This window comes from Vidua chalybeata, chromosome 3 (genome assembly GCF_026979565.1).
Source record: "Vidua chalybeata isolate OUT-0048 chromosome 3, bVidCha1 merged haplotype, whole genome shotgun sequence".
Lineage (NCBI taxonomy): Eukaryota > Metazoa > Chordata > Aves > Passeriformes > Viduidae > Vidua > Vidua chalybeata.
Genome location: NC_071532.1, coordinates 113,323,912 through 113,348,677, shown reverse-complemented (window position 1 = coordinate 113,348,677; position 24,766 = coordinate 113,323,912). Strand labels below are relative to the sequence as shown.

At 66.9% G+C, this 24,766-nt stretch overlaps 3 protein-coding genes across 14 annotated transcripts in view; 1 reads left to right on the top strand and 2 right to left on the bottom strand.

Moving 5' to 3' along the window:
* The window catches only part of DNMT3A (DNA methyltransferase 3 alpha), a 41,773-nt gene extending 38,326 nt beyond the window's left edge, over positions 1-3,447 (bottom strand). For all 3 annotated transcript variants that reach the window (XM_053936769.1, XM_053936771.1, XM_053936770.1), the window contains exon 1: positions 2,794-3,447. In XM_053936769.1, coding sequence (XP_053792744.1) covers positions 2,794-2,926 — 133 coding nt within the window. In that variant the 5' untranslated portion in view covers positions 2,927-3,447. The remainder of the gene's footprint in view (positions 1-2,793) is intronic.
* On the top strand, positions 2,701-7,118 carry LOC128784895 (hornerin-like). 5 transcript variants are annotated; one of them, XM_053936777.1, is made up of 4 exons: positions 2,708-2,750; positions 2,891-2,947; positions 4,672-4,775; positions 5,219-7,118. In XM_053936777.1, exon 4 carries the CDS (start codon positions 5,433-5,435, stop codon positions 6,954-6,956), a length of 1,524 nt encoding a protein of 507 aa, XP_053792752.1. In that variant the 5' UTR covers positions 2,708-2,750; positions 2,891-2,947; positions 4,672-4,775; positions 5,219-5,432; the 3' UTR covers positions 6,957-7,118. The 5 variants fall into 5 exon arrangements, with proteins under 5 accessions (XP_053792750.1, XP_053792752.1, XP_053792754.1 ...); XM_053936775.1 differs by lacking the exon at positions 2,891-2,947 and having other exon boundaries at positions 2,701-2,750; XM_053936776.1 differs by lacking the exons at positions 2,708-2,750; positions 2,891-2,947 and adding an exon at positions 3,515-3,669.
* Positions 7,119-18,711: 11,593 nt separating this feature from the next.
* Positions 18,712-24,766, bottom strand: part of DTNB (dystrobrevin beta) — a 177,978-nt gene continuing 171,923 nt past the window's right edge. For all 6 annotated transcript variants that reach the window (XM_053937410.1, XM_053937413.1, XM_053937415.1 and 3 more), the window contains 2 exons: positions 23,185-23,218; positions 18,712-19,668 (listed from right to left, as the gene is read on the bottom strand). In XM_053937410.1, coding sequence (XP_053793385.1) covers positions 23,214-23,218 — 5 coding nt within the window. In that variant the 3' untranslated portion in view covers positions 18,712-19,668; positions 23,185-23,213. The remainder of the gene's footprint in view (positions 19,669-23,184; positions 23,219-24,766) is intronic.

Sequence of the window (24,766 nt, the reverse complement as noted above, 5' to 3'; positions counted from 1 at the left end):
GTTCGATGCTGTGAGGTGCAGCTGTGGGGCACAGGGCCCATGGAGTGGGGTGCAGCTGTGGGGCACAGGGCCCATGCTGTGGGGTGCAGGATGTGGGGCACAGAGCCCACGGCATGGAGTGCAGGGTACGAGGGGCATGCGGGGTGCGGGACACGCCGCGGGGGGCACAGGGCAGGTTTTGGGGCGCAGGGTGTGCGGGGCGCTGGCTGTGGGGCAGAGGGTGCTGGCAGGGAGGGGGGGGTAAGGTTGTGGGGTGCAAAGGGTGCGGGACTGGGGGTGGCCGAGTGCTGGCTGGGCGTGCAGGGGGCCGGGGGCTGCGGGTTGTGGGTGCTGGTTGCGGGGGAGCCGGGGGATGCTGGCCGTGGGGTCTGGGGGCGGGGGGGTGCTGGGTGTGCGGGGCAGGCTGCGGGGTGCGGGGGGCCGGGTCCCGGCTGCGGGGTGCCGGTTGCGGGGGGCCGGGGGGGGAGGCGCCAGCCGGCACCTGTTGCTATGGCAAACGCTGCATTCGCCATGGCCGGGGCTGCTGTTGCCTTTGGCACCGGAGCTGCAATTTGTTTCTAGAGCTTTCCAGCCGCAGCCGTTCCCAGCGGCGGGCGGGGGGCTCGGGCGGGGGGGGGTCGGGGCGGGCAGGACGCCGCTCTCGGCACCTCTCCCACCCCCAGGCATCCCCCCGGCCCGCGGCCGGAGCGGCGGGGGCTGCTGGGGGGACGGGGGGGGGCTGCAGCCGCCCCCCGACACGGGCACGGGGACCGCCGGGATTTGGGGTGCTGGGCCGGGGGCTGGGGGACAGATGGGGGAGCTCAGCCCTCCCCGCCCCTCTCGCAGGCTGGGCTGGGGGGAGGATGTGGGCAGGGGGAGTGGGGGGTGGCTCCAGGCCGGGGGTGGAGGGTTGGGGTGTGGGACCTGGGGGTGCGGGAGGCCAGACGGGGCTGGGGGGTGCACGCTGTACCCCCAGGCCGGCCAGCGGGCGCTGGGGAGGGACTCCCCGGCCCCTTCCCTCACCAGCCCGGGGAGCCCCCGGGGAAGCCCCGGCCCCATCCCCGGCACCATCCCCTTGGTGGCACAGCGGTGCCCACGCCAGCTCCCCGCGGGCACACTCGGCCCCGGCCCGGCGCTTGGCCCCTCGGTGAGGGGCCACGGCTGGCACCCCGCACCCCCCGCACCCCCAGGCCACCGCTACTGGCCCCCCTGTCAGCGGCTGTGTCACCAGCCCCATGGCACGGCACGGCACGGCACGGCACGGCACGGCGCGGCACCTCGGCCCCCCGTTCTCCCCGAGTCGCCTGCCGGGGTGCCGCTGTGGCGGAGCCCCCCAACATCCCCGAACCCCCCGGAGACCCCGATCCCGCCGCGCCTCGGCACAGCCCCGGGGCGGGCACGGCACGGCACGGCACGGCACGGCACGGCACGGCCGGACACGTGCAGCGGGAGGCACCGGGGACACCGCGGCTGCACCGGGCGCCCTCGGGGGATCCCCCGCGCCCGGAGGCGCCGCGGGGCTCGGGGGTCGCGCAGCCGGGGGTCTCCCGCAGCCCCCGGTCCCCCCCCCCCCCGGCAGCGGGGTCCCTCCGGCAGCCCCGGGGCACGGCCGAGCCCCCCCGGCCGCCCGGTGCGGCGGCGGCGGCCGAGCCCGGTTGGCGCTGCCGAAGGGGCAGCCCGCGGCTTTGATTCGCTTCCAGCCAACATGGTCTCCAAACGCTCTAAAAATAGTTGCTCTGCGCACAAACCCCGCGGCAGCCCCGGCCGCCGAACAAAGCCGGGGAGCCGCCGCGGCCCGGCCGCCTCCCGCTGCCCGCCCCGCGGGGCCCCGCCGGAGGGGCCGTGCGGGACCCGGCCCCGCTCCCCGCGCTCTTACCCGGCTGCGCTCGCCCGCCGCGGCGGTGCGGGACGGGACGGGACGGGACGGGATGGGTCGGGGGGCTCGGCGGCGTGCCCTCGCCTCAGGCCGCCGGTTCCGTCCTTGGCGGCATCCCCCGGCCGCCGCTCGGCTCGGCGGCGGTCACGGACCCGCGCCCGGCGCTCCGGCGGGGAGGGAGCGGCCGCCGGCCCCCGCGGCCGCCGCGTCCCCGGCGGCGCTGGCCCTGCGGCTCGGGCCGGGCGAGCGGCGGCCCCAGCCCAGCCGGCGGAGCCGCTCCCGCACGGCAGCACCGGCGAGTCACGCTCGCCGCGGCGGCAGAGGCGTTCCGAAGTAGGTTACCTGCGCCGGCTGGGCGAGACACGCGGCAGCCACCGGCACGAAAATGGAAAACCCACCCGAAATCCCGCCTTTTTTTTTTTTTTTTCCCCTTTTTTTTTTTTTTTTTTTTTTTTTTTTTTAAATATATATATTTAGGGACCTCGGCGGTGCCGTGCCGCAGCCGGGAGCCTGCGGGGACCTAACCGGCCATTTTAGGTGACGGCGAGCGGGGTCCCCCGCAGCCCCCCGTGCCGGTGGCGAGCGGGGGATACCGTCACCGCAGTGCCCCCCCCCCCCCCCGCCCCGTCCTGAGGTGACCCCGCGTGCGGCGGTGACACCCCCGCCTTGGCCGGGGTCCCCCGTGCGCCGGCGGCCGTGGGGACGCACGAGGGACCCCGTCCAAGCGCCTCTCCCGTGACAAGTGCCGCAGCGTATTATTATTGTTGTTGTCACTTTGAGTCACTGCCACCACCGCGCTCCTCCTCCTCCTCCTCCTCCTCCTTTTCCTCCTCCTCCTTCCCCAGCAGGAGGGAACAACTCCGGGATTGACTCAGAGGGGACAGGAGCGGCGGCCGTGAGTCACCCCCCACCCTCTGCGCCCCCCACCCCTGACTCACGGCGGGGTGGGCGCCCCCCGAGCCCCCCCTCAGCGTGGGGGCTGCGGGCAGGAACACGGTGGGCGTCCCCGGGGCTACGCAATTTCGCCTCCAACAGATGGTTGCGCCGAAACCGCCGCGGCCTCGACCTCATCTCCGGAGCTGTAATTTAGGGGTGAAATATTTGGCCTCTGCGGGAGGAGCGCCCGGCCACACGTGCCACAGCCCGGGGAGCCACCGGCACCTGGGGGACGCGGGGGGCGAGGTGCCAGCGAGAGCTGGGGTGATCCTGAAAACAGAGCTGGCCCGGAGGGGGGACCCTGGGGTGCTCAGCAGCGCTGAGCCAGCCCCGTGGTGCAGCCCAAGGACGGAGTCACTGCACCCACAGCACCCCGGGGAGTCATTGCTGCACCCCATGGCACCCCGGGGAGTGATTCCTGCACCCTATGGCACCCAAAGAGGTGATTCACTGCACCCCAGAGAACCCCAGGGGGTGATTCCAGCACCCCACAGCACCCCGGGGAGTCATTGCTGCACCCCATGGCACCCCTGGGGGTGATTCCAGCACCCCATGGCACCCCGGGGAGTGATTCCTGCACCCCATGGCACCCCTGGGGGTGATTCTGGCACCCCATGGCACCCCGGGGAGTGATTCCTGCACCCTATGGCACCCCAAGAGGTGATTCACTGCACCCCAGAGAACCCCAGGGGGTGATTCCAGCACCCCACAGCACCCCGGGGAGTCATTGCTGCACCCCATGGCACCCCTGGGGGTGATTCTGGCACCCCATGGCACCCCTGGGAGTGATTCCTGCACCCCATGGCACCCCTGGGGGTGATTCCTGCACCCCATGGCACCCCTGGGAGTGATTCCTGCACCCTATGGCACCCCAAGAGGTGATTCCTGCACCCCAGAGAAATCCAGGGGGTGATTCCTGAACCCAGAGCACCCCTGGGAGTGATTCCTGCACCCCATGGCACCTCTGCACCCCACAGCACCCCAGGGGGTGATTCCTGCACCCCATGGCACCCCTGGGGGTGATTCTGGCACCCCATAGCACCCCGGGGAGTGATTTACTGCACCCCAGAGAACCCCAGGGGGTGATTCCTGCACCCCAAGGCTCCCCAGGGAGTGATTCCTGCACCCCACAGCACCCCTGGGAGGGATTCACTGCACCCCAGAGAACCCCCAGAGGGTGATTCCTGCACCCCATGGCACCCCAGAGGGTGATTCACTGCAGCTCACAGAACCCCTGGGAGTGATTCCTGCACCCCACAGCACCCCTGGGGGTGATTCCTGCACCCTATGGCACCCCAAGAGGTGATTCCTGCACCCCAGAGAACTCCAGGGGGTGATTCCTGCACCCAGAGCACCCCGGGGAGTGATTCTGGCACCCCATGGCATCCAGGGGGTGATTCCTGCACCCCAAGCCTCTGCTGGGAGTGATTCCTGCACCCCAGAGAACTCCAGGGGGTGATTCTGGCACCCCATGGCACCTCGGGGAGTCATTGCTGCACGTCATGGCATCCAAGGGGGTGATTCTGGCACCCCAAGGCTCCCCTGGGGGTGATTCCTGCACCCTATGGCACCCCAAGAGGTGATTCCTGCACTCCAGAGAAATCCAGGGGGTGATTCCTGCACCCAGAGCACTCCTGCGGGTGATTCCTGCACCCCATGGCACCTCTGCACCCTATGGCATCCCAGGGAGTGATTCCTGCACCCCACAGCACCCCTGGGAGGGATTCACTGCACCCCAGAGAACCCCAGGGGGTGATTCCTGCACCCATAGCACCCCGGGGGTGATTCTGGCACCCCATGGCATTCTGGGGGTGATTCCTGCACCCCAAGGCTCCGCTGGGAGTGATTCCTGCACTCCATGACACCTCTGCACCCCACAGCACCCCAGGGGGTGATTCCTGCACCCCAGAAAACCCCAGAGACTGACACCAGGCCCTGACCTGCTCCACAGCACAGCCAAAGCCGGGCACAGCCCCACAGCCGGGTCTGCCAGAGCAGGAGCAACGTGGATGGGATGGGATGGGGTGGATGGGATGGGATGTTGTGGGGTGAGATTGGGTGGGATGTTGGGATGGGATGGATGGGATGGGATGGGATGGGATGGGATGGGATGGGATGGGATGGGATGGGATGGGATGGGATGGGGTGGGTTGTTATGGGGTGGGATGGGGTGGGATGGGATGGGTTGTTATGGGGTGGGATGGGATGTTATGGGGTGGAATTGGATGTTGTGGGGTGAGATTGGGTGGGATGTTGGGATGGGAAGTTTGGGATGGGATGGGATAATGGGATGGGATAATGGGATGGGAAGTTTGGGATGGGATGGGATAATGGGATGGGAAGTTTGGGATGGGATGGGATAATGGGATGGGATAATGGGATGGGAAGTTACGGGGTGGGACGGGACAGTCCTGTGTGGCACCCCAGCGCCAGGCTGCGGCCAGCCCTGCAGGTGGGACAGCGTGGATAGAGCCAGGGCACAACGAAGCGGCTGCTGCAGCACCGGGAGGGCCTCACCGGGAGCACCCAGGAGCTCCACGTGCTCCGTTACCGGGGAGAAAACTCCGGAGGGACCTGATGCCAACGAGCAGAGCCCCGAGCAGGGCCGGGAGCCGCGCCGGGGCAGGAGGAGCACGGCAGGATGGGGCTGGGCCGGGAGCCGGGAACGGCGGTGAGCCGCGGGAAGGGGCGCGACACCGCGGCACGCGCCGGGCCCACGCGCTGCCCTCGGGCGCCGCGGCCTGCCGGGGCACGGCCCATGGGAAGGCGCGGGGCAGGCCCGTGCCAAAATAAAACTCCCTGCGCGAAAAACGCCGCCCGAGGGTCTGCGGGTGGCTGCCGGGGCGCGGCGCGGCGCGGGGCCTGGGGGCGCGGCGGCGGCTGCCACCGGGTTTCAGGGGCATGGGCACGGCCAGCCAGGGTCATCGGGGGACACCGGGACACACCGGGCCACACCGGGCCACACTGGGCCACCAGGACACACCGGGACACACCGGGCCACACTGGGCCACACCGGGCCACATTGGGCCACCAGGACACACCAGGCCACACCAGGCCACACCGGGCCACACTGGGCCACACTGGGCCACATTGGGACACCAGGACACACTGGGCCACACTGGGCCACATTGGGCCACATTGGGACACCAGGACACACCAGGCCACACCAGGCCACACCGGGCCACATTGGGCTACACTGCTGGGACACCAGGACACACTGGGACACACCAGGCCACACCAGGCCACACCGGGCCACATTGGGCCACATTGGGCCACACTGGGCCACACCGGGCCACATTGGGACACCAGGACACACCAGGCCACACCAGGCCACACCAGGCCACACCAGGCCACTCCAGACCACACTGGGACACATTGGGACACCAGGACACACCAGGACACACTGGGCCACACTGGGCCACATTGGGACACCAGGACACACCAGGACACACCAGGCCACATTGGGCCACATTGGGACACCAGGACACACCAGGACACACCAGACCACACTGGGCCACATTGGGACACCAGGACACACCAGGACACACCAGGACACACCGGGCCACATTGGGACACCAGGACACACCAGGACACACCAGGACACACCGGGACACACCGGGCCCACTGGCGGGCACCGGCGTGGCACCGTTCCTCGAGGGAGCAGAAGCTGCTCGGTGTCACCAAAGCTGCTCGGTGTCACCAAAGCTGCTCCGCCGGGAAGTTTGGAGCTGACTCAGCACGAGGGGCCGGGTCCCGGGGGGCTCCCGGCCACCACGGGATGGATGCGGCTGCCCGGCGTGGCGTGGCAGCCAGCACGGAACTCGGCCGGTCCCGCGGTGACACCGGCGACGTCACACAAAGGGCAGAAGCACGGAAAGAGGAACTCAGCAGAGGAGGAAAATCTCATTTGCCCACAGGTTTGCGCAGGCGAAACACCCCGGAAAGCGGGGGGGAGGAAACGGCGGTGGGAGGGAAAGGGGAGAGAGGGGGAAGGAGAAGGGAGGGGAGAGGGGAAGCGAGGGGGAAGGGAGGCAGCGGGGGGGAAGTGAATCGGAAGTGGGAAGCCAGTGGGAAGGGGGAAGTGAGTGGAAAGGGCGAGAAGCAAGAAGGGAAGGGGAAAGCAAAAAAGGAAACGGTGGGGAAGGTGGAAGGAAGAGCAAGATAAGAAACCAGAGGGGCAGGGGGAGTGAGAGGGTGGTGGGAAGTGAGCAGGAAGGAAGGGGGAAGTGAGAGGGAAAGGGAAGGGGAGAACGAGCAGGGAGGGGGGAAGTGATGAGGAAGCGGGCAGCGAGTGGGCAGCGGGAAGAGAGGGGGAGATGCACAGGCAGGGGTGGGAGAGCACGGAGGGGGCAGCGACTGGGAAGGGGGAGAAGCGAGAGGGAAGGGGGAGAAGCGAGAGGGAAGGGGGAGAAGCGACAGGGAAGGGGGACCGAGCCGGGCCCGGTGGGGGGACCAGGACGGGCAGGACAGGACGGGCAGCCCCCGGCCCCGCCAGGCCCCGGCCCCGCCACCCCCGCCCGCGGGCCCCGCGGCGCTGCGCCTCCCCCCGGGGGGGGGATTTTTGGTGCAAAATCCCCCAAGTTTGGGCAGGGCCGGGCCGGGCGGCCCCGCCGCGGGCAGGGCAGGGGCGGCCGCGGGCCCGAGTCTGCCCGGGGACGGGGGGGGGGGGCGACACGGCGGTGACACCGCGGGCCGGGAGGGGACCGGGGGGGGGGACAGCCGGCGGTGCCACCGGGCCCCGCTGCCCTTCAGCCGCCCGCGCCGCGCTCAAGGACACGGCGGCGCCGCGGGGGCCGGGCCGGCCGGGCCGCGCGGCCACCGCCGCTCGCACGGCCGGGCCGAGCGGGGCCGGGCCGGGCGGGGGCGGCGCGGGGCCGGGGGGGGCCCGGCGGGCCCGGCCCTGCCGTGTTTTCCTGCCGCGGGCCCGGGACGGCGGAGTCACCGGGGCCGCGCCGGCCCGGGCCGAGCCCCGCCGGAGGGAGCCGAAGTCCGCCGGAGGGAGCCGAACCTCGGCCGTAGGGACCCGAACCTCAGCCGCAGGGACCCGAACCCCTGCGGAGGGACCCGAACCCCCTCCGGGTGGGCCCGAGCCCTTCCGAAGGCACCACCCGAACCGAACCGGACGGAGCTGGACCGAACCGAGCGGAGCCGAACCGCGCCGAACGCATCAGCCGAACTGAACCGAACGCAGCCGAGCGGACGCGAGCGCGCCCGAGCCGAGCCGGGCCGGGCCGGGCCGGGCCGGCGGTGCCGGTGCCGCTGTCCCGACGGTGCCGCCGTCCCGGCGGTGCCGGTGTCCCGCTGTCCCGGTTACCTGGGCCGGTGCGGGCCCGGCGCAGAGCCCCGCCGAGCCCCGCCGAGCCGTGCCGAGCCCCGCCGAGCCGCCGCCGCCGCTGCGCTGCCCGGCCAGGCCTCCTCCCGCAGCGCCGCCGCCTCCACTGCAGCACCGAGCCCGCCGCGCGGTCCTAGAGCCCGCCGGCCGCGCGCACCGGCACCGCGGGCACGGCTCGGCACGGCGCGGCTCGGCACGGGCACGGCTCGGCACGGGCACGGGCACGGCTCGGCACGGCGCGGCTCGGCACGGGCACGGCTCGGCACGGGCACGGGCACGGCTCGGAACGGCACGGCACGGGCACGGGCACGGGCACGGCTCGGAACAGCACGGCATGGGCACAGGAATGGGCACAGCTCGGCACGGCTCGGCACGGCGCGGCTCGGGCACGGGCACGGCTCGGAACAGCACGGCTCGGCACGGCACGGCACGGCTCGGAACAGCACGGCACGGCACAGCTCGGCTCGGAACAGCACGGCACGGGCACGGCTCGGCTCGGCACGGGCACGGCTCGGAACAGCACGGCTCGGCACGGCACGGCACGGCTCGGAACGGCACGGCACAGCACGGCACGGCACGGCTCGGAACAGCACGGCACGGGCACGGCTCGGCTCGGCACGGGCACGGCTCGGAACAGCACGGCACAGGCACGGCTCGGCACGGGCATGGCACGGCTCGGCACGGCACAGAGCTGAGCTCCTGCGCCGGAGCAGGGACGGAGCCCGGTGCTAACACACGGTGTGCCATCCCAAACCCTGCTGTGCCAAACCAAACCGTGCCAAGCCAGGCCGGGTCGAGCCAAGTGTGGCCAAGGGCTGTGCCATGTCAAGGCAAGCTGTGCCAAGCTGAGCTGTGCCAGGCCAGGCCAGGCTGGTCCGAGCCAAGCCAGGATGGTAGAGGGCTGCGCAGTGCTGTGCCGTGCCAAGCCATGCCATGCCATGCCAAGCTCTGCCATGCTAAGACCAAGCCAAGCCATTCCATGCCAAGCTGTACTGTACCAAGCCAGGCCGTACCAGACCAAGCCAAGGGCTGTCCAGTGTCATGCCAAGCCGTGCCAAGCTGTGCTGGGCCAAGCCAGGCCAGGCCAAGCCAAGTGTGGTCAAGAGCTGTGCGGTGCCAAGGCAAGCCAAGCCAGGCCGTGCCATGCCAATCCAATCCAATCCAAGCTGTGCCATGCCAATCCAATCCAATCCAAGCTGTGCCATGCCAATCCAATCCAATCCAAGCTGTGCCATGCCAATCCAATCCAATCCAATCCAACCCAATCCAATCCAAGCCAAGCCAAGGCAAGCCAATCCAATCCAATCCAAGCCAGGCCATGCCATGCCAATCCAATCCAATCCAATCCAATCCAATCCAACCCAATCCAATTCAAGCCAAGCCAAGGTGTGCCATGCCAATCCAATTCAAGCCAATCCAAGCCAATCCAATCCAAGCCAATCCAATCCAATCCAATCCAATCCAATCCAATCCAACCCAATCCAATTCAAGCCAAGCCAAGGCAAGCCAATCCAATCCAAGCCAGGCCATGCCATGCCAATCCAATCCAATCCAATCCAATCCAATCCAATCCAACCCAATCCAATTCAAGCGAAGCCAAGCTGTGCCATGCCAATCCAATTCAAGCCAATCCAAGCCAATCCAATCCAATCCAAGCCAATCCAATCCAATCCAATCCAATCCAACCCAACCCAATCCAATCCAAGCCAAGCCAAGCCAAGCCAGGCCAGGCCAAGCCAAGCCAAGCCAAGCCAGGCTGTGCCATGCCATGCCAATCCAATCCAATCCAATCCAATCCAATCCAATCCAAGCCAAGCCCAGCCAAGCCAAGCCAGGCCAGGCCAAGCCAAGCCAATCCAGGCCAATCCAGGCCAGGCCAGGCCATCCCTCCTTGCCCCGTCCCCTCTCCCCACACTCGTGCCAGCCGCGTCCCGTCCCTGGTGCCAGAACGACCCCTGGGCCCTGACAGGACATCTCGGGGGTTCTGCCCACGGCGTGCCCGCTCCGGGGCTGCAGGGGGACACCAGGGTGACCCCGATGCCATCCCTGTGGGGCGCTGGCCTGCGGCCCTCGGGGCGCCCCGAGCTGGGTGGGGGGCACGGAGCCCCGGGAATTCCAGCGGGCAGGGATCCACGGAGGCCTCGGGGAGCGGGGGCTCTCTGGGGAGGGGGGCTTCAATTCCCTCTGGCGGGCCCGGTGGGGGCTGCTGGAGCAGCGGGAGCGGGGCTGGGCTCGGAGAGCCGGGCACTGCCGGGAGAGACCAGCGGCTGCTGGGAGCTGGGGGGCTCGGGGGGCTTGGGGGGCTCGGGGGGCTCAGGGCTGGGACTGGGGAGATCCAGAGACTCTGGGGGTCTGGGGGCTCAGGGGGCTCAGGGGGCTCAGGGCTGGGATTGAGGAGCTGGGGGCTCAGGGGGCTCAGGGGGCTCAGGGGGCTCAGGGCTGGGACTGGGGAGATCCAGAGACTCTGGGGGTCTGGGGGCTCAGGGGGCTCGGGGGGCTCAGGGGGCTCGGGAGGCTCGGGGGGCTCGGGGCTGGGATTGGGGAGCTCAGGGGGCTCGGGGGGCTCAGGGGGCTCAGGGCTGGGACTGCAGCCGGGGGGCTTGGGGAGCTCAGGGGGCTTGAGGAGCCGGGGGGCTCAGGGCTGGGATTGAGGAGCCAGGGGAGCTGGGGGGCTCGGGGCTGGGCCGGGGAGCTCTGGAGACTCTGGGGAGTCTGGGGGCTCAGGGGGCTCAGGGCTGGGCCTGGGGAGGTTCTGGAGACTCTGGGGCACTCAGGGGGCTCAGGGGACTGGGATTGGGGAGCTCTGGAGGAGTCAGGGGTTCAGGGGGCTCAGGGGGTTCAGGGGGCTCAGGGCTGGGCTTGGGGACCTCCAGAGGAGCTGGGGGCTCAGGGCTGGGATTGAGGAGTTGGGGGCTCAGGGGGGCTCAGGGGGCTCAGGGCTGGGCTTGGGGAGCTCCAGAGGAGCCGGGAGCTCAGGGGGCTCAGGGGGCTCAGGGGGGCTCAGGGGGCTCAGGGGGGCTCAGGGCTGGGCCTGGGGACATTCTAGAGACTCTGGGGGGTCTGGGGGCTCAGGGGGCTAGGATTGGGGAGCTCTGGAGGAGCCGGGGGCTCAGGGGGGCTCAGGGGGCTCAGGGCTGGGCTTGGGGACCTCCAGAGGAGCTGGGGGCTCAGGGCTGGGATTGAGGAGTTGGGGGCTCAGGGGGGCTCAGGGGGCTCAGGGCTGGGCCTGGGGAGGTTCTGGAGACTCTGGGGGGTCTGGGGGCTCAGGGGGCTCGGGGGGCTCAGGGCTGGGCTTGGGGACCTCTGGAGACTCCAGAGGAGCCGGGGGGGGGGGGGGGGCCGTGGGGAGCTCACGCTGCCGCTCCCAACACCTGGCACAGGTGCTGCTTTCAGCCCACAAAAACCTGGGCTTGATCCAGGCTGAGGATGGGGTGACTTTGGGGGGACCCTCGGAGCATCCAGCACCGCCCGGGCACCGTCTGGGCGCCCAGGGTTGTGCCACAGAGCCCGGCACGGGCGTGGACGGGCCCGGCAGCGGCTGGCTGTGCTTTGGCAGCCCCGTTCCTGCCTGCCTGTGCCAGGATTGCAGCCCCGAGAGGGGCCCCCTGGGCAGAGCTCCCCTGGCCCTCCGTGCTGGAAGGCTCCTGGGGCACAGGGGGGCACTGCAAAGTAACGCGTTAATTAACAATGCTAATTAATGGCGTGTTCCCTGCTGGGATAGGCCCCCGCTCACTGCCACGGGTGCCCTGCAGGAGCCTCCTGTGCCTGCTGGGGATCCCGGCTGGAAAGGGGAAGGTGGCCCTGGACCAGAGCAGGGGACTGGGATTGATCCCCCAAATCCCACGGGCAGGGTCCTGCTGGGCTGGGATTAAACCTCAAATTTCACGGGCAAGGTCCTGCTGGGCTGGGATTAAACCCTCAAATCCCATGGGCAGGGTCCTGGTGGGCTGGGATTGGGATTTACCCCCCGATCCCATGGGCTGGGATTGGGATTTACCCCCCATATCCCATGGGCTGGGATTGGGATTTACCCCACGATCCCATGGACAGGGATTGGGATTTACCCCCTGATCCCATGGGCTGGGATTGGGATTTACCCCCTGATCCCATGGGCTGGGATTGGGATTCACCCCCATATCCCATGGGCAGGGATTGGGATTTACCCCCCATATCCCATGGGCTGGGATTGGGATTTACCCCCCAGATCCCAGGGATTGGATTGGGATTTACCCCCCAGATCCCAGGGATTGGGATTTATTCCCCGATCCCATGGGCAGTGTCCTGGTGGGCTGGGATTGGGATTTACCCCCTGATCCCATGGGCAGGGTCGTGGTGGGCTGGGGTTGGGATTTGCCCCCCAGATCCCATGGGCAGGGATTGGGATTTACCCCCCGATCCCATGGGCAGGGTCCTGGTGGGCTGGATTTGGGATTCACCCCCCGATCCCATCCTGGGGAACAGCCCCACACTGGGCTGGGCTGGGCTGGGCCGGGCTGAGCAGAGGAGGAGGAGGATGAGGAGGATGAGGATGGCCACGGCTCATCCACCTTCACGGCAGGCCCTGGTGTCGCCAGGCTCCTGCAGAGCCATCCTGCTCCTCGGGGGCTCGCAGCTCCCGTCCCCTCCGGGCTCCAGAGATCCCTGCCGGGCTGAGGGGCCGCGTGGCCGGGGCCGTGGCCCCGAGGGAGCCCCGTGGCCTCTGAGCAGCTCGGCCTGCAGCGTGCGGCGGCTCCAGCCCTGTCCCCACGTGCCAGGGCAGGATGTGTCCCCTGGAACCGCTGGGGGTTCCCGGGGTCCCCCTTGCTGGAACCCCCCCGGCAGCTCAGCCTCAGCACCGCGGCCTGGTGACATGGCCCGGTGACACAGCCTGGTCACACGGCCCGGTGACACGGCCCGGTGACACAGCCCGGTCACACGATGACAGGGTGACACGGTGACAGGGTGACAGGGTGACAGCTGCCGGGGCACGGGCAGTTCCCTGGGGCGGGGATCGGATTAATTAATCTCGCCTGGAGGGCGGGCTCCAAATTAAGCCGGTGCTGGTGACACGGCCGGGGAGAGCTGGTGTCACCGTGTGCCAGGCTGTGTCACCGTGTGCCAGGCGGTGTCACCGTGTGCCGAGCAGTGTCAGCGTGTGCCGGGCACACACCGTGTGCCTGGCGGTGTCACCATGTGCCCAGCGGTGTCACCATGTGCCAGGGTGGCACTGCTGGGACTGTACTGTCCCCGGCCACCTCTGGCAGGCCCTGGGGACACGGGGTGTGGGGACGTGGCTGGCGAGCTCAGGGGTGACGTGGGGCAATGAGGGTGGCAGCGGTGGTGGCCAAGGGATGGTGGCCCCGAGGGATGCAGGTGTGATGGCACCACGGCCTGAGGGACCTCACAGGGACATAGGTGTGATGTCACCGTGGTCAGGGGACCCCAGGGGACCGAGGCACGGTGCCACCATGGCTCCGGTGCCCCGAGGGACACGGCTGTGATGGTCCCACAGCCAGAGGGATCCCGATAGACGCAGATGTGGTGGCACGGTGGCCCCGAGCTCCTGGCACTGCCACTGCTGGGCGATGTCACGGTGCCATTCCCGGTGCCATTTCCGGTGCCACTCCCAGTGCCATTCCCGGTGCCGTGTCCCAGTGCCATGTCCCAGTGCCATTCCTGGTTCCATGTCCTGGTTCTGTGTCCTGGTGCTGTGTCCCAGTGCCATGTCCTGGTGCCATTCCTGGTTCTGTGTCCCGGTGCTGTTCCCGGTGCCATTCCTGGTTCCGTGTCCTGGTTCCATGTCCCGGTGCCATGTCCCGGTGCCGTGTCCCAGTGCCATTGCCGGTGCCATTCCTGGTGCCACTCCCGGTTCTGTGTCCTGGTGCCATTCCTGGTTCCATGTCCTGGTGCCGTGTCCCGGTGCCGTTCCTGGTGCCATTCCTGGTTCCGTGTCCTGGTTCCATGTCCCGGTGCTGTGTCCCGGTGCCATTCCTGGTGCTGTGTCCCGGTGCCGTTCCTGGTGCCATTCCTGGTTCCGTGTCCCGGTTCCATGTCCCGGTGCCGTGTCCTGGTTCCATGTCCCGGTTCCGTGTCCCGGTGCTGTTCCTGGTGCCATTCCCGGTTCCATGTCCCAGTGCCATGTCCCGGTTTCGTGTCCCGGTGCCATTCCCGGTGCCATTCCTGGTTCCGTGTCCCGGTTCCATGTCCCGGTGCCGTGTCCCGGTGCCACTGCCGGCGTGCGGCTGCCGCTGCCTCCGCCCGGGGAGGGTGAGCAGCTGCGGCCGGTCCCCGCTGTCCCCGCTGTCCCCGCTGTCCCCGCTGTCCCCTCCCGCCTGACCTCGTTTCCAGCTCCGAGGGCTCCCGGTTATGCAATTCCTGCACAGCAGCGATGGCCGGCAGCCCGGGCACCGCCCGCCCGGGCCCCCCGGGCCCCCCGAGCCCCCGGGAAGGGCCCGCTGGAAGGGGCTCGGTGCGTGCCACGTCCCCAGGTGCCACCGGGGCTTGTGGCACCCCCCTGGCACGCAGCAGCCGCGGGGCCCGGTGGCACCGGGAGCACGCGGCGGTGCCTCGTCCCCGGGGACACGGCGGGTGTCACACGGAGCGGGGGGTGGGCTCGGCGGGGCCGGGACCCCCGTGGGGCACAGCCTGGGGCTGCCGGCACCTGCGGCCGCCTGCTCGGTGGGCAGGAGGAGGAGGAGGAGGAGGAGGAGGGCTGGGATGAAGGGCAGGGGGGTCAGCAATGAAGGGATCCATCCGGGGATGGACGGGGGGGCTCGGGGAGCAGCGGACCCGAGCCCCCGGCCCCGTGCGGGGGGACACCGGGTGCCCCCAGCTGTGCCCCCCGGCTGTGCCCCCTGCCCCGGGGCTGGCTGCGGGTGCTGGAGCCGCATGGGCACGGAGCCGGCTGGGGCCGGCCTGCTCCCCAGGCCAGTGGGGGTCCTGGGGTACAGGGGGTCCCTGAGGACGCCTTGGGGTGCACAGAGATTCCCGGGGCCTCCATGAGGCGCTCGGGGTCTCCTTGGGGTGCTTGAGCTTCTCGGGCTCTCCATGGGGCCCTTGGGGTCTTTCGGGTCTCTGTGGGGTCCCTGCGGTCTCCTTGGGGTGCGCCAGACCTTGGGGTCTCCATGGGGTTCCTGGGGTCTTCGTGGGGCTGAGCCCACTCTGAGCGGGAGCCGCAGGCGGGAATAATCGGGATTAATTACGGCTCTAATGAGGTGCGAGAGGGTTCCGGCCTGTGGGATGAGCAGCGGGCGGGGACGTCGGGCCTGGCCGAGCCTGCACGGCACCCACGCCCCCGTGGGGGGGGACAGGGCGGGTGGGGGTCCCTCACCGCGGGAGGGGGCCCCGGGCTGGGGCTGTGCCCGCCCAGGCCCCGCCGGCACCGCGGTGGCTTCGTGTCCCCGAACGGAGCCCGGCCGGGGTGGGGACAGACGGGACAGGGCAGGAGCCGCCAGCGCGGTGCTGGGCACGGGTGGGCACGGGTGGGCACGGGTGGGCACGGGTGGTGGTGTCCCGGAGCGCCCCGGTGTCCCACGGCAGCGCTCAGCCCGCGGGCACTGCCCGGCCCTGCCCTGCCCTGCCCTGCCCGGGTTTCCCCCCTCCTCACGCCGGAGCGAGGAGCACAAAGCTGCCCCAGCCCCGGCGCCGGGAGCCCCCGGCTTGGGAAGGCTCTGCATCCTTCCCACCAGGATGTTTAACTCAAACAACACGTGAGCGCCGGGAAGGGCGCGGGGCTGTGCCAAACCGGGGCTGGGGAGCGGAGGGGACGCACCTGTGCCCGGGACCCCGCGGATTCCGAGGGATCAGCTTTCTGCCGGGGTGGTGGGAGAGGCTGGGGGGAGGCTCCGGGTGTCGCTGCTGGGGCTGGCAGCGGCCGCCGGGCATCCCCGGGGAGCCGGTGCCGGCTGTGACCCGTCCGCAAACCGGGGCCGGGGCCGGCTGGGGCCCAGCAGCGGCTCCGTGTCCGGGGCGGCAGCGGCGACACCGAGCCCGGGGTGCGCTGCGGGGTCTGCTGAGGGTGTCACCGCCTTGGTGACACCGAGCCCGGGCTGTGCTGCGGGTGTCACCACCTTGGTGACACCGAGCCCGGGCTGTGCTGCAGGTGTCACCACCTTGGTGACACCGAGCCCGGGCTGTGCTGCGGGTTCTGCTGCGGGTGTCACCACCTTGGTGACACCGAGCCCGGGCTGTGCTGCAGGTGTCACCACCTTGGTGACACCGAGCCCGGGCTGTGCTGCAGGTGTCACCACCTTGGTGACACCGAGCCCGGGCTGTGCTGCGGGGTCTGCTGAGGGTGTCACCACCTTGGTGACACCGAGCCCGGGCTGTGCTGCGGGTGTCACCACCTTGGTGACACCGAGCCCGGGGTGCGCTGCGGGGTCTGCTGAGGGTGTCACCACCTTGGTGACACCGAGCGCGGGGTGCGCCCGCAGGCGCTGGGGGTTCCGTCACCACCTTGGTGCCCCCCACCCCGCTCTCCCCTGCCAGATGTGCGGCTGTGCGGTGGGGGGCACATCTGGCGGCGGGGCAGCTGTGCCGGGGCCGAACACTGGCGGCTCTGTGCGCTCCCGGTGACCGCGGCCATGACCAATGCGGGATCTCCGGCTCTGCAGCGCCCGCAGCTGCTCCCGCCTCCCAGCAGGCGCTTCCCAGGAAAACCTCGCTTCCCTTTTCTCATCGAATCCCGGCCTTTTCCACATGGCGAAGGGACAAGACACCCCGCAGGGAGGAGATGGATTTATTAAATATTTGGCGGATGACAGAACATGTCTCCCTGCTCACAGGCTGCTGCTGGAAACGTTCCCCGTGCTTACGGCATCAGCTGCGGCGTAGCCAGCCGCTCCCGGGGACACAACTGATCCCGGGGACAATCCCGATCCCGGGGACAGTCCTGATCCCAGGGACAGTCCTGCCTGATCCCGGGGACAGTCCTGATACAGGGGACAATCCTGATCCCGGGGACAATCTCGCTCTTGGGGACAGTCCTGCCTGATCCCGGGCACAGTCGTGCTCGCTCCCGGGCACAATCCTGATCCCAGGGACAGTCCTGCCTGATCCCGGGGACTATCCTGATCCCAGGGACAGTCCTGCCTGATCCCAGGGACAGTCCTGCCTGATCCCGGGGACTATCCTGATCCCAGGGACAGTCCTGCCTGATCCCAGGGACAGTCCTGCCTGATCCCAGGGACAGTCCTGCCTGATCCCGGGGACAGTCCTGATCCCGGGGACAGTCCTGATCCCAGGGACAGTCCTGCCTGATCCCGGGGACAATCCCGATCCCGGGATTGATTGGGATGTCCCTGTCCTGGCATTCACCCGGGGATGCCAGCGCCGGGACACGGCCCTGCCCCGGGACTGCCCGTGGGAAAATGCTCTCAGGTGCGTTTTCCTTCGGGTTGGTTTTGCCCCAGGGAGTTGCAAGTGGCAATCCTGACCGGGAGGGTGCAGCTGGCGTGAGCCCCACGGCTCTGCCCCAGCCTGTGTTCAGCCCAGGGGGCAATTAAAAACGGGGTTAATTACCTCCCTAAGTGACACCCTTGGGTGACATGGCACAACAGGGCCCTGGGCACCCCAATCCTGCTCTCCCGGGTGTCAGGGGTGCTGGGGAGGCCCTGCAGCTTCCTTCCCATCCCCTCCAAGCCATGGATGCCACCAGGCTTCCCACACCAAGCCCAGGTGCCACCGTCCCTGCCCTGGCAGTGCCCCCGGCAGGGCCCGGGTGGGCACCCCCAGCCTCTTGCCTACAGGAGGTGCTGGGAGACCCCCCGGCCCCTCTCAGCTCTGCCTGGGGGACAGACCCCGACCCCCGTGCAGCTGTGACACCCCCAGCTCCTGGTGGCCGCCCCCACCCCAGCTGGGAAAACATGCCCATGTTCTGTGCTTGGGCCCACGACACAGCCAAAGATGCTGCACGCCCGAGCGCAGCAAATTCGGCTGAAAACCCACGTGAGGTGGTCCCTATCTCTGTCCTGGTCCCCATCTCCCCATCCTCACCCCTGTTCCTGTCTGCATTCCCATTCCTATCTCCATCTCCCATCTCTCTCCCCATCCCTGTCCTTGTCCTTGTCCCCATTCCCATCCCTGTCTTTATTGCCATTCCCATCCTTATTCCTGTCTTTGTCCCATCCTCATCCCTGTCCTTATCCCCATTCCCATCTTCATCCCCATCCCTTATCCCCATCCCTGTCCTTATTGCCATTCCCATCCCCATTCCTCTCCCCATCCCTGTCCTTGCTCCCATCCCGCTCCTTGTCCCCATCCTCATCCCTGTCCTTATTGCCATTCCCATGCCTATCCCTCTCCTTGTCCCTGTCCCCATCCCTGTCCTTATCCCCATTCCCATCCCCGTCCTTATTGCCATTCCCATCCTTATCCCTGTCCTTCTCCCTGTGCCCATCCCTGTCCTTATCCCCATTCCCATCCCTATCCTTTTCCTTATTGCCATTCCCATCCTTATCCCTGTCCTTGTCCCTATTCCCACCCCTATTCCTGTCCCCATCCCTGTCCTTGTCCCCATCCCTGTCCCTGTCCTTATCCCCATCCCCATGCCCATGCCCATCCCCATGCCCATCCCCATTCCCATCCCCGTCCCCATCCCTGTCCCCCCTTTTCCAGCTGAAGCTGCTCTCCCCTCCAGGCTCTCCTGGCCCTCCCCTCGCGGCTCGTTGCCAGCACTTCCCTCCAGCCAGGCCTGCGGCCACCGGGGTGTTTCTCGTCCCCGCCCGGTGAGGGGGAGCCCTCGCTGTGGGGAGGGGGCAGAGCCGGGGAGGGGGGCTCTGGGCTCCCTTCATCTATCACCCTCCACGAATATTTACGGATGCATGGGGGCCCTGGGCTCCTCGCACTCACAACGACATTCCCGAGCGCCACGGGACAAGGCGCGGGCACCGCCGCTGCCCGGACTGCTGGCCGCGTTTTTGGGAGCGGTGATGGAGCAGGGGGAGCCGCCCTCGCTGCTCCCTCGTTTCCCTAATTGCCACCAAAACTGAGCCCAGCTCCTGCTGCCGGTGCTCCTCTCAGCCGGGCCTGCTCCTCCCTCAATTCCCTGCTTGGCACGCGAACAGCAGATCTCGGTGGCCCAGCACAGCCCCATCCCTGCGCGTCTGTAAGAGCTGAATCCCCGCGCAGGAGGGACCCTGGAGGGCCTGCAGCCCTTTGCTCCGTGCACGGGGGTGGGGGGGACAGAAGGCAGGAGCAGTGGCCAGCGTGGCGAGTGACAGTGGCACTGTGGGAGGGAGCAGCACACAGAGCGGGAGCAGCCACCAGCAGTGTCCTTTCAGGGTTTTTTTTTTTTTGTTGTTGTTGTTTTTGAAGCCTCCCGTGAGCGGCTGAGCCGGCTGGGACGGGTCTGGTCGCCGTTGGGAAGCACACCGAGGGGACATGCAATGGCCTGGGGGCAGTGCCCGCGGAGGGTCCTCGGGACAGCTCCCGCTGCCCTCGGGGCGGCCGCGGCGGCAGCGCGTGGTGGAGATCGGTCACAGTTGCACGATGGTGATGGATGGGCTGGAACGGCCTCTTCTGAGGGGGGACACGTCCCTCGATGGCAGGAGAAGGGCAACCTCCGAGCCTGCGGCACCAGGAACCCCGTCAGGGTCTGCAGAGATCCCGCAGAGATCCCGCTGAGATCCCGCAGAGATCCCGCAGACATCCCGCAGAGATCCTGCAGAGATCCCACAGAGATTCCACAGAGATCCTGCAGGAATCCCATGGAAATCCCACAGAGATCCCACAGAGATCCTACAGAGATCCTGGCAGATATTCCACAGAGATCTTGCAGGAATCCCATGGAAATTCCACAGAGATCCTGGCAGAGATCCTGCAGAGATCCCACAGAAATCCTGCAGAGATCCTTCAGAAATCCCATGGAAATCCCGCAGAGATCCTGGCAGAGATCCTGCAGAGATCCCACAGAAATCCTGCAGAGATCCTTCAGAAATCCCATGGAAATCCCGCAGAGATCCTGGCAGAGATCCTGGCAGAGATCCCACAGAAATCCTGCAGAGATCCTGGCAGAGATCCCACAGAAATCCTGCAGAGATCCTTCAGAAATCCCATGGAAATCCCACAGAGATCCTGGCAGAGATCCTGCAGAGATCCCACAGAAATCCCACAACAATCCCGCTAAGATCCCACAGCAATCCCGCAGAGATCCTGCAGAAATCCCATGGAAGTCCCACAGAGATCCTGGCAGAGATCCTGCAGAGATCCTGCAGGAATCCCATGGAAATCCCACAGAGATCCTGGCAGAGATTCCACAGAGATCTTGCAGGAATCCCATGGAAATTCCACAGAGATCCTGGCAGAGATCCTGGCAGAGATCCCACAGAAATCCTGCAGAGATCCTTCAGAAATCCCATGGAAATCCCGCAGAGATCCTGCAGAGATTCCACAGAGATCCTGCAGGAATCCCATGGAAATACCACAGAGATCCTGGCAGAGATCCTGCAGAGATCCCACAGAAATCCCACGGAAATCCCACAGAGACCCTACCTGGCCCTGGAGCTACCTGTGCTCTCCAGGGAGCTGGGGAGGGAATGGAGCCCCAGGATGGGAAGGGAACGGAGCTGGGAAGGGAACGGAGCTGGGAAGGGAACGGAGCTGGGGAGGGAATGGAGCCCCAGGAGGGGCTGAGGGAGCTGGGAAGGGGCTCAGCCTGGAGAAAAGGAGGCTCAGGGGGGACCTTGTGGCTCTGCACAACTCCCTGACAGGAGGGGACAGCCAGGGGGGGTCGGGCTCTGCTGCCAGGGAACAGGGACAGGCCAAGGGGAAATGGCCTCAGGCTGGGCCAGGGCAGGCTCAGGGTGGATTTTGGGAACAATTCCCACCTGGAAAGGGCTGTCCTGCCCAGGCAGGGGTGGGGTCCCCATCCCTGGAGGGGTTTCAAGGCCCTGTGGCTGTGGCATTGGGGACACTGGTGGCCGGGGCAGTGCTGGGATGGCTGGCTCGGTGTCCCAGAGAGCTTTTCCAGCCTCAGTGGCTCCATGGCTCCGTGACCCCTGAGCCCCCTGCCCGGGGCTGTGTCCCCCCGTGTCCCCCCCCCTGGCCAGACCTGAGTGTGGCACCTGCTGAGTGTCCTGCTGAGCCCAGACCTGCTGCAGCTCCTGAGGCCAGGGCAGGTCCCCAGGTGACTCTGCCAGCCCAGGTGAGGTCGGGGCTGGGGTTTTTTCCCCCCCCAGGATCTGCTGGAAGGCTGAAAGCCCCTGGTGCTGCTGCCCAAGGGTGGCCAGAGCTGGACCCCCCCTCCACCAGGAGCACCCCCTGCTCCTGGCACGCACACGGGACTGGGAGGAACTTGAGGATTCACTGAGGGAACACCTCCAGGGTCACCAGGTGCAATCCCCACCTGGTCCCCAGCCCAGAGCCACATCCAGGCCTTCCCTGGACACCTCCAGACCTCCCTGGGCAGCCCCTGCACCCTTTCCATGGGGAATTCCTGCCTGGGGGAAGAGCCACCACAGTGTAAAGGATTATTTCTGCTTTTCTTTTGTCCTCTCCCATTCTGTCTGCAGGATCGAGAGGCCTGGCTGGTTCCTCTCCCTCACTTCTCAGTGGGCTCTCACTCAGTGCTGCTCCTGGCTGGTGCTGGGGCCCCGCTGGGCTCCGGGGGGGAACTGAGGCTCCTCCTGTCCCGTCCAGCACTGGGGGTGGCAGGGTCACTCCTGTCCCTTCCTCCAGAGCCTTTCAGGGGGTGAGGAAAAGCCTCACCCTGTGGCACCGCTGGCTCCCCTTCCGACGCTGCAGTTTCACTCCTTCTTGAGTTACCAGATTGTTTCCCAGATGAGGCAGGACTTGAATTTCTAATGTGAAAATTGTCAGAGAGACTCCCGAGCCCCTCTGGGGCTCTCTCCTTGCGCTGCCGGAGTGGCGGGGAGGCGGGAAGGGCAAATCCCCTTTCCTCACTTTGCAGAGGGCGCTGGCTGGGGGGCTGCTGCTGGGTTTATCCCACAAAATCCTGCTTTGGATCCACCAAATTCTCCTGGCCCACGGCCACCTTGGGCAGGGGGCAGTGAAAGGATTTCTCCTGCCTGCTCCCTGCAATCACCTGGGGAGAGGGAAGAGGTCCCAGAGGAAGGTCCCTCCTGTCCCCATTCCCTCCTGTCCCCATCCCCTCCTGGCCCTGGTGCACCCAGGGGAGGATTTTCTGCCTCCACCAGGAGAGGATTTTCTGCCTCCACCAGGGGAGGATTTTCTGCCTCCACCAGGAGAGGATTTTCTGCCTCCACCAGGGGAGGATTTTCTGCCTCCACCAGGAGAGGATTTTCTGCCTCCTGCCCACCGGGACTGGGGGGTGATGGGCATTATGGCAAACTTCCAGAGGGTGTGGAAACCCGAGCCTGCTCCTCGCGGCTTTTCAGGTGGGGGAGATAAGGATCTCCCTGGAGACACTCCAGGCTCCAGCCCTGCCCCTCCTGCTCTCAGTGCACCTGTCTGTCTGTCCATCTGTTGTGCCTCGTTATTAACTCAGGGCCCCGGCTTTCTGGGGGGCACACAATGTGGTTTTGGTTTGTCTGGACAGTGTCCATCACCACGGGCTCCTGTTTCCTGCTACAGGAGTGACAATAAAATGGGAGATAAGGCTGGCAGAGCTGGTGTCGGTGTTTTCCCACTCTGGGGAGAGCTCAGAGCCCCTTGCAGGGCCTGAAGGGGCTCCAGGAGAGCTGCAGAGGGACTGGGGACAAGGCATGGAGGGACAGGAGCTAGGGAATGGCTCCCAGTGCCAGAGGGCAGGGCTGGATGGGAGATTGGGAATTGGGAATTGTTCCCTGGGAGGGTGGGGAGGGGCTGGGATGGAATTCCCAGAGCAGCTGTGGCTGCCCCTGGATCCCTGGCAGTGCCCAAGGCCAGGCTGGACACTGGGACACCCTGGGACAGTGGCAGTGTCCCTGCCGTGGCAGGGGTGGCACTGGGTGAGCTTTAGGCTCCCTTCCCACCCAACCCATTCCACAATTCCGTGGGAAACACCCCGGTGAGCCCTGCGGGGGGGGTGGGCAGCTGGGCCCTCCCTGGTGCAGAAACAGGACAAGAGCAGGAGGTGACAGGAGCCCCAGGAGCTGCTGGAGGTGGGACACGTGTCCGTCCTTACCTGAGCTGCTGTCCAGCCTGCGGCCCCTCCTAACCTGCAGACAGGGAAGAGCAGGTCAGCAAGGGGAGAGTTTCCCTTAGGTTGGGAAGGGGAGAGTTTCCTTTAGGTTGGGAAGGGGAGCATTTCCTTTTGGTTGGGAAGGGGAGAGTTTCCTTTTGGTTGGGGAGGGGAGAGTTTCCCTTAGGTTAGGAAGGGGAGAGTTTCGTTTAGGTTGGGAAGGGGAGAGTTTCCTTTAGGTCAGCAAGGGGAGAGTTTCCCTTAGGTTGGGAAGGGGAGAGTTTCCTTTAGGTTGGGAAGGGGAGCATTTCCTTTAGGTTGGGAAGGGGAGCATTTCCCTTAGGTTAGGAAAAGGAGCATTTCCCTTAGGTTGGGAAGGGGAACATTTCCCTTAGGTTAGGACGGGGAGCGTTTCCTTTAGGTTGGGAAGAGGAGCATTTCCCTTAGGCTGGGAAGGGGAGCATTTCCTTTAGGCTGCCAAGGGGAGAGTTTCCTTTAGGTTAGCAAGGGGAGCATTTCCCTTAGGCTGGGAAGGGGAGAATTTCCTTTAGGTTAGCAAGGGAAGCATTTCCTTTAGGTTGGCAAGGGGAGCATTTCCCTTAGGTTGGCAAGGGGAGCATTTCCCTTAGGTTAGGAAAAGGAGCATTTCCTTTAGTTTGGCAAGGGGAGAGTTTCCTTTAGGTTAGCAAGGGAAGCATTTCCTTTAGGTTAGCAAGGGAAGCATTTCCTTTAGGTTGGCAAGGGGAGCATTTCCCTTAGGTTGGCAAGGGGAGCATTTCCCTTAGGTTGGCAAGGGGAGCATTTCCCTTAGGTTGGCAAGGGGAACGTTTCATTTCCCACAAATGAAGGATCTGCCCCAGGACTGCACACCTGCACAGGCCCAGCAGCTCCTCTGCACGTCCGGGCAGGCAGGAACCTGCTCCTGAGCCTGGGGGTCACCCAGCCCCAGCCCCCAGGGCAGGGCCAGCCCCCCAGGCTGCCCAGGAGCTCCCCCTGTGTGCCCTGAGGGTCCCCAGGGGCGGACACCCCACAGACTCTTGGGTCAAGCCGTGCTTGACCAGTCTCGGGGTAAAAAGGTATTTTTTATGTCCAACGACAATTCCCTTTATTCCTGTCCCTTGTCTTCTCCCCAGGCACCACGGAGAAGATCGTGCCTCAGTTTCCCTGAGTCTGTCCCAGGAGTTACTCACACGCTTGGCTTTGATCAGCGCCCTCAGCCCTTCCAGGTGTCACCTCCATGGTCCTGCCCCGTCCCTGCTGTCCTGGGCAGCCCCGCTGGGCCCTGGGTGGCCTCACCAGTGCCAGGCACAGGGGCAGGACCGTCCCCTCCTCGCCAGGAATGCCGTGCCAGCCCAGGAGCCACGGAGCCCGACAAGGACACGTCGCTGCCGCGGGGTCACCTCGGTGTCCCCGTCCCCGGCTGTCCCTGCCAGGCTGTGTGGGGGTGGCCCCAGCCTGGCACCTGGGCACGTTCCCAGGGCTTGCTGAGCTGCACGGGGGTCTCACAGGGCGTTTCTCCAGCCTGCTGAGGTGCCAGGGGCACAGCCACCGCTCCCAGCTCGGTGCCACCCCAAACCTGCCAGGG

Excerpts from the sequence above, each read along its gene's own strand:
- LOC128784895 (XM_053936775.1), top strand. The coding sequence starts at position 5,433 with ATGGGGCTGGGCCGGGAGCCGGGAACGGCGGTGAGCCGCGGGAAGGGG.